Here is an 8745-nt window from a genome sequence, read left to right on the forward strand (position 1 = left end):
GGTCTCATTTTTTAATCCAGACCATTAGTCTACATCTTTTTAGTTGGGAGTGGAGGACATTTACATTTAAAATTATTATATAAAGAGGTTTGCTACTTGTGAATTTGTTTGGTGCTATTCTGTTTCTTTGAATTATTGGTATTTCTTTTCCCTCTTCCATTTTAATGGAAGGTTTGCTGAGTTGCTGCACTTGACATGGGTATTTCCTGCAAGGGTCTTGTTTGCCTATCCTGTTCACGGAGTCTATGCTGTCATGTGATCACATGGGCTATCTTCATTCTTCCTCCCTGTCAAGTACTCCTTTAAGAATGTTCTGCCTGGCCAGCTTGGTTGTCCTGAATTTGCCTTAATTTGCGTTTGACTTGAAATAACCCTTTTTTTCATCATTTTTAAAAGATAGCTCTGCAGGATATAGCATTCTTGATTCACAGTTATTTACTCTCAGAGCTTGAAATATTTCATTCCATGCTCTTCTGGCTTTTGTGATTGCTGAATTAATTCTGGTATTTCTCCCTTTGTGTGTGAGTTGACATTTTTCACATGATGTTCTAGAATTATTGCTTTACTTTGTATTTTTGACATCCTGACTATGATGTGTCATGGAGAGTTTTTTTCTCCGGGTATGTCTGTTTCAAGCTCTCTATGCCTCTTGTATTTGGACGTCTGCTTCCTTTTCTAACTGTGAGATATTTTCTGTTGTAATTTCCCTTAATAATCTGTCTGATGCATTTTATTTTATTTCTGATCCTGTTTACATGCCATGAAACCTCAGGTTTGCTCTCTTAAGTGTATTCCAGACTTTTTGAAAGTTTTGTTCATGTTTCTTAATTTTTTTCCCACATACAGGTCGCTTTTTTTCTTCAACTTTGCCCTGTATCTCTGAAATTTCATCCCGTCACATCTGTTATTGATCATCTCTGTTTTGGGTTTATTAGATTGACCATTTCTCACTCTACATTTCAAACTCCTTGCTGAATTTTTCCTCCATATTCTATTTGCCTCCAATTCACTGACTGTTTCTTTCACTCTGGAGACTGTCTCCAGAGGAGAATTCCTCTGTTCATGTGTCTGACTGCTTGAAGCTTCTATATAATCACCAATTCTTTTAAAAGCAGCACTCTGAATTATTTCCAAGGCACTGGATTTTTCTGTGTAGTTTGGACTCCCTTGCAGAGGAGCTGGTCGGTTGGGGACGGCTCGTACGTGGTCGTGTCATGTTCTTTGTGCTTCTTGGTTGTTTTCACACCTCCGTTACAGAAGGTTTGCTTTTCAGTTTTGACTTTCCCTTATTCCAACACTATTTGGATGTTTTGTTTCCTCCGATTCTTCTCAGAGGGTTATCTGCATGAGGCTTAGCCAGGGGCCTGGAGAAACTGGTATTGAATGTCAAATGTCCCGCCTTGGCTATGTGCCAACAGGACCAAGCGTGGGCTCACACCCCAAGCCCCGAAACAAACAGATGGGATCAGAACTCCACCACCCAGTGGACTCTGCAAGCCCACGAGGAGCAGGTCACCACACATCAGACCTATGACAGGGTAGGTACTATCCAGGGATTGTGGTCAGTGCCACAGGCCCAAAGTAACCTCTGGACCACAGTTGTATAAACTGCCTGTCCTGAAGCAACCACGGGAACCTCAGAAGTAAAAATTCTGTGCCTCCACTGACCTTAGATACCACTGGAAACAAACCCCATTCTCTCAGGGGACCCTGAGAACATTAGTACCAAGACTTGGGTCCCAGACTGACCTCTGAGGACACTAAGACTGAAAGGCTTGGTCCACTGGTGTCTCGTGTCCCTCAGGAGTAAAGAGACTAGTTTTGGGGTACTCTCTGGAGCCAAGAGCGGAAATTCTGTTCCCTCGCTGCTCTCTGGTCCCACAGAAGCTGAAAGTCTGGACCTGAGATACTTTTGGGCTGAAACCGGAGACCTGGACCGGCAGGGCATCCTTTCATGTCCTTCTCCTGTGTTGTCGCCCTAGCGAAGACCTCAAGCGCTGTGAGTCGGGAAATGCACAGCCCCGCTTTGTTCCTGATTTTCGATCTTAGCTGAATTGAGTTTTTCTCCACTTAGAATAATGTGGGCTAACGTTTGTTATGTGCAGTCTTTCCTTTAGTTGCAGTACAGTCCCTCCATCCCCAGCTTCGCCAGACTTGCATGAGGAACAGGTGTTGTCAAAGGCCTTTTCTGTATCTAAGGAGATGATTGTATCGTTTCTATCTTTGAATGTACAACATTATTGATTTATGTATGTTGAACCAGCTCTGCATTGCTAGGATTAAAGCCAACTCATTCATGATGAATGATCTTTTTTAAATATGATCTTGAATTTGATTTTCCAGTATTTTTTTTCTTTTGGTCTTTTTTTAAGACAAGGTCTCCCTGTAGCCCCAGCTGGCCTGGAATTCACTATGTAGACCAGGCTGGCCTTGAACTCACAGAGATCCACGTACCTCTGCTGGGATTAAAGGCATGCACCACCACGCCCAGTGATTTTCCAGTATTTTATTTAGAATTTTTGCATCCATGTTCATCAGGGAGGTCATTCTGTAATTTTCTGCCCTCCTTCCCTGTGTTTATCTGGTTTGGGTATCAGAACAATACTGGATTCATTAAAAAATTTGGAAGCCTCCTTTCTTTTCGATTTCATGGGATAATGTAAGTAGTATTTGTGTTAGTTCTTTTCTGACATCCTGATAGAATTCTGTAGTGAATCCAGCTTTTCCTGAACTCTTTTTAGTTGGGAGATTTTTGTTGTTGTTGTTGTTGTTGTTGTTGTTAAAAATATTTTATTTATTATTTTTATTTTATATGTATGAGTGTATTGCCTGCATGTATGTGAGGTCAGAAAAGGGTGTCGGATCCCCTGGAACTGGAGTTATGGATGGTTGTCAGGAGCCATGTAGGTGCTGAGAACCAATCTTAGGCCTTCTGCAAGAGCAGCCAGTGTTCTTAACTGCTGAGTCATCTCTCCAGTCCCCTAGAAGAATTTTTAAAATTAATACTTCAATCTTATTTCTAGTTATGGGTGTTTCATTTATTTATTTCTTCTTGGTTTAATTCTGTTATGCTGTATGCATCTGAAAATTTATTCTTTTTTTCAGGTTTTCCAATTTAGTGGAATATGTTTTTAAAGTATGTCTTTATGGTTATTTTAATTTCATTTGGTGTCTGTTGTAATGTTTCCCTTTTCGTTTTTGATTTTATTAATTTGGGTTCGCTCTTTCTCTTTGATAATTTGTCTGAGGGTTAATATCGTTTGCATTTTCGAAGAACCAGCTCTGTTTCATTGATTCTTTGTGTATTTTTGTTGCTTGCTTGTATTTCATTAATGTCAGCCCTCATTTTGGTTATCTCGTCCCCTCTGCTGTTTTAGGGTGTTGTATTCTTCTTCTTCCTAACGAAGTTACTAATTTGAGATCTCTAATGTTTTGTTTTCTGGTTTGTTTTGACACGGGGTCTCTCCTGCAGCCCCAGTTAGCATGGAACGTAAACGAGGCTGGCCTTGCTTCACTAAGATCTGCCTGCGCCTACCTCCGCAGTGCTGGGATTAAAGACCTGAGCCACCACGTTTGGCTCTAATTTTTTTCACGTCTATCCTAAACATTATAAACTTTTGCTTTAATACTGTCCACATGTTTTCACTCTGTTGTATTTTCATCTCCACCCGGTTCTAGGGATTTTTAATTTCCTTCTTGATTTTCAGTGACTCAATGGTATTAGTCACTTTGCTGTTGCTGTGATAGAAACAACGTGACCAAAGGAACTTGTAAAAGGAAGTGTTTATTTAGTTCACAGTTCCAAAGGGACAAGAGTCCATCATGGTGGGGAGGCATGGCGGCAGAGGCGGCTGGAGGAGGAGCAGAAGCTAAGTACCCACATCTTCAAGCGGGCACAGGAAGCAGAGAGAAACTGGAGATCTGGCAAGGCTTAAAAACTCTCTAAACCCACCGCAGTGATGTGCTTCCTCCAGCATGGCCTTCTAAGACTTCCCCAAACAGCAGCACCACCTGGGGACAAAATGTCCAAATACGCAGAGCCTTTGGGGAACATTTTCATTCAAACCACCAGAGCAATTATCACTAGTGTGTTATTTAAGCTCCCTAAGTTTGTATATGTTCTGTAGCTGGTAGTGCTATCGATACCTGGGTTTATTCCATTGTTGATAGATAAAACACAGGATGGCATTCTAATTTTAACTGTTTTGATGTGTATGAGTGTGTTGCCTACATGTGTGTAAGTGCACCCATGTTGCACATGCCCAAGGAGGACAGAAGACAGTGTTGGATCCTGTGGAACTGGAGTCACAGAGGGTTGTTAGCACCAATGTAGGTGCTGAGTCTTCTGCAAGAACAGCCAGCCAGCCCTCTTAACCACTGAGCCAGCTCTCCAGCCCCAGTATTTTGATTTTCCTATACTTGTTGAGACTTGATTTGTATCCTAATATGTAATTGATTTTGGAGAAAGTTCCATAGACTGCTAAGAAAAATGTGTATTCTTTAAGTTTGGGGTAGAATATTAGTAGAGGTGTGTTGGGACCATTTGATTTATGATATTGTTTAACTCCAGTGTTCCTCTGCTTAATTTTTGTTCACACAATCTATCTATTGGTAATATTTGGGTTTTAAAGTCAGCCACTATGACTGTGTTGAGGTTAATCTATGGTTTTAGATCTAGCAGTATTTGTTTTCTGAAATTGGGTGCCCCTGGATTTGTAATGTTCTTTTGAATTGTTCCTTTAATGCATATATAGTGACCTTTCTTGCTGGTTCTGACTTGTTTGATTTGAAGATTATTTTTACAGACATTAAAACAGCTACTCCTGATTCTTTCCTAGTTCCATTTATTTGCAGCACCCTTTTTTTTTTTTAATCCTTTTACCCTAAGGCTATTGTTGATGGTGAGGTGAGATTCTTGGAGGCAGCAAAAAGATGGGTCCTGTTTTCTAATCCAATCTGCCAGCCTGTGTCTTTTTATGGGAAAAATCAGAGTTGTTACTGACAGGTATGCATTAATTCCTACCACTTTGATGTTTTATGATGTCTCTTAGATATCTTTTGATTAGCTGGCCTGGCGTTGTTGATGTATTTCCTGTGACATCTGGGTGTGTCTATCCCTCTGTTAACCCTGAAACACTCCCAGCATCCTTCTTCTCTGGAATGCTCATAATTACCATTACCAAGTTTTTAACATAGAAAGCACTATTTCTCTTTCAATTTTAGTAGATAATTTTCCTGGGAATAGTAGTCTGAGTTGACAGTTGTGTTCTTTCAGAACTTGAATACATTTTTCTAGGCCCTTCTGGCTTTAAAAGTTTCTGTCAAACCACCAGGTGTTACCCTCACGCACACTTACAGATGACTTAGCCGTCCTCTTTTGCAGCTTTCAATATCCTTTCCTTCATTTTTTTAATTAAAAAAATTATTATTTTTATTTTAGGTGCATGAGTGTATTGCCTGCATGTATGTAAGTGCACCTGCGTCATGCCCAAGGAAGTCAGAAGAGGACATCGATTCCCCTGGAACTGGAGTTACAGGTGGTTGTTAGCCACCATGTGGGTGCTGGGAATTGAACCCAGGTCCTCTCAAGAGCAGCCGGTGCTCTTAACCACTGAGCCACCGCTTCTGTCCCTTTTGCCTATGTTTTTAATGTTTTAAATATAATGTGCTATGGAAGTTTCTTTCTCAGTCCCATTTGGTAGACTGTAGGCCTTTTGGATCTGGATGGGCATGTCTCTATAGGTTTGGAAATTTTTATTTTATGATTTTTCTCAAAATACTTACTATGCCTTTCATAGCTACTCCTCTCCTTCTACACCCAGGATCCAAACATTGGGTCTTTCTATGGTGGCCTACTTTTCTTAATTTCTCATGACCCTTACAGAATCATCCAGTCTCTCAACCTTGTCTTTCAGCCCTGATGTTCTAGTTTCCACACCAGCCATTCTACTAGTGAGGCATTCTGCTAGTGAGACTTTCTGCTGAGACTTTTATTTGCCTATTGAGTTTTTCATTTGCAGACCAGAAAACAAACAGACAAAGAAACAAACTTCATACTACAAGGCCAGTCATCCAGACCTAAAAGTGAACAAACCATCGTATTGCAAGGCCAGTATTACAGTGAAGCCAAAACTGCATTAAAAAATACCACCAGAGAAAGAAAACTATCAGCCAATTTTCTTGATGATCAAGAGTACACAAATGCTCAATAAACTCCAGCAAACTGTATCAACAACTCATTGAAAAGATCACACACCATGAGCAGATTGGTTTCATTCCAGCCACACCAAGATGGTTCAAGATCTATGAATTTGATCACATCAGTGGATCCACATCAGCAAACTTAATTCAGTGCATAAATAGAATCAAGGATAGAAAATCACCTGACCATCCCAAAACATGCAGAAAATGCTTTTGACAAAACTCAAAGTCCCTTCATGAAAAAGACCACTTTTTTAAAAGGAAGAAAGGAGAGAGTTTATTCTGGAGCCAAATATGAGTGGCCATGGCCCAGGAACACAGATTCAGGTCCCAAATCCATGTTTCAGTGTGGAAGCAGTTTCATGAAGTTTTTATAGTAACAGAACAAAGGAAAGTCATAAATCAAGACACTTTTCAAATACATTGATTAATACATTCAGTAGGCAGGTCATAGGGTAGGGGGCGGTGACTCTACCTTAGGTCTCAGATGCTTTCTGATGGCATTCTTAGCCTTTTGTTTGGTGGAACTATTTCTTTGTTAAGCTAATATATTTTATTGGTCACAACATATTAAGTCAGAAATAGACATGGGCACAGAATGGCTATATGGGGGGCTAAAGATAGCCCAAGATAATTGAAAATAAGCTCTGAGTCAGCAGCATTCCAAACTCTCCACAGTCATTGAAGTGTTAATCAATTGGTCGGCCTTACAGGAAGTTCAGTTCAAGATGCAGGATTTTTCTGACAACTTTCTTTCACAGTCCCCTATGGGTCAAGCATCACATTTTCTACAGGCAGGGGCCACATATGATTTATTCCCATGTTTCTAGGAAGGCTCATTCCTAGAATCTGATGTAGACTGGGCTCAGTTGTAGGCAAGATAACTGTCTTTAGGAGAGAGGACTATTTAGCTGGTAAAGGCAATAAGAAAGGAATTCCTGAATGAGCATCTAAGGTGTCCCACATAGTGCAATTAGCTGGGATCAAAAACAATAATTAAGCAATATCTATAATAACAAAAGGAAATGGACAGTACTACAATGACTCCTTCCAGAGCCCCATTTACATTTCTAATCATTAAAATAAAAAGAAGTATGTCTTCATGGCCTATAAAATTCCCATTTTCTAACAGATTTGATCTCTTGTTTCTATTAATGTTATTATTTGTTATGTAAATGAAGACATTCTTGTTAGAAGAAAGTTTTAAATTGTCGTGTAATTTCTTCTATAATATGTTTCATTTATTTTTTCCAAACTAAATCTGGCATGATAGCAGTATAATAAAACAGATTAAGTCATTGTCCACAGATAAGAGCTACTAGAGTTGAAACTAGCCACTCCATGAGGCTAAGGTCTAACTGATCTAAAGAAAAACCACAGATTAAAAAATAATAGATTTGTTTAAATGTTCCAAATATAAATAAAATAGTTCATAGAGTACAGCCAGGTTAGCGCATAGACTTTGGTGAGTCTGATATAAAGAGTCCTATTCTTAGTGAGTTCAAAGAGTCCAGGAGGCGACTAGGTAGTGGCCCTGCCTGGTTGCCTTGGGGTGTATGATCTTACCCAGGACCCTGTTGGTTCATAACCAAGATGGGGTTACCACAGCAATTTATTGGACAATCAACACCAGGCTACCAGTCCCCAAAAGTAAGCCTCATGCAAACATGTCTAGAGGAAAAATTCTAGAAATACTCAAATCTTCTTGTAGGAAGGCGATGTCAAATTGTAAGATAAACCACTGCAACACATGCTCAAAATATGACAAACACCAAGAAGATGACACAGCCACCACCTGTGACCTGCTCCAAATGGCCAATTCACACATAACAGAATTCAGAACAAGACAGATAAAATGCCTAGGAAAGAATTCGGTGTTTTACTCCTTAAAATCATCAATGACTATGTGGAAGATTCAAAGAAACAGATTCAGGAATTTAGGAAATCAATCCAAGACCTCCATAAGACAGTCTCCAAAGTGAATGAAACAGGAAACTGAATATGGAGGAACACCAGGCAAGGAGATTGAAACACCGTAAAGAAAACAAACATAAATACTTGAAATGAAGAAGACAGCCAACCACATAAAGACGACAACAAATGCCATTATCGACAGACAAGACCATGCAGAAGCACAAATTGCAGTGATGGAGGATGTTGTCAAGGCAATACCAACAGAAATATATTAGGGAAGAAACGAAGTAACAGGAACAAAACTCCAAGAAGTCTGGGATACATTCAAGACAGCAAACCTGAGAATTCACGGTGTAGAAGACGGAGCAGATATCAAACCAAATGGAATAGACAAATTACTCAACGAAATCATTAGAAAGAAATTATTAGTGGTAGAAAAGTTACCAAACCTAGTAAAAGAAGTAGACATATAAACACAAGCGGCATCTGGAAATCCAAACAGATGTGCCCAGAGAAGAAACTCACCATGACGCATCATAGTCAGGATGTCAAAAATACACATTAAAAAAAAAAATAATCTGAAGCCGGGCGTGGTGGCGCATGCCTTTAATCCCAGCACTCGGGAGGCAG

The 8745-nt window shown here is 39.8% G+C and overlaps 1 protein-coding gene across 1 annotated transcript in view; it reads left to right on the plus strand.

Moving 5' to 3' along the window:
* Window positions 1–1982, plus strand: part of LOC103741801 (THUMP domain-containing protein 3-like) — a 46564-nt gene extending 44582 nt beyond the window's left edge. Inside the window, 2 exon segments of the mRNA XM_029568257.1 lie at window positions 1419–1561; window positions 1805–1982. Coding sequence (XP_029424117.1) covers window positions 1419–1561; window positions 1805–1982 — 321 coding nt within the window.
* Window positions 1983–8745: the final 6763 nt, after the last annotated feature.

The sequence above is a fragment of the Nannospalax galili genome, unplaced genomic scaffold, assembly GCF_000622305.1.
Source record: "Nannospalax galili isolate Female #2095 unplaced genomic scaffold, S.galili_v1.0 scaffold231, whole genome shotgun sequence".
Lineage (NCBI taxonomy): Eukaryota > Metazoa > Chordata > Mammalia > Rodentia > Spalacidae > Nannospalax > Nannospalax galili.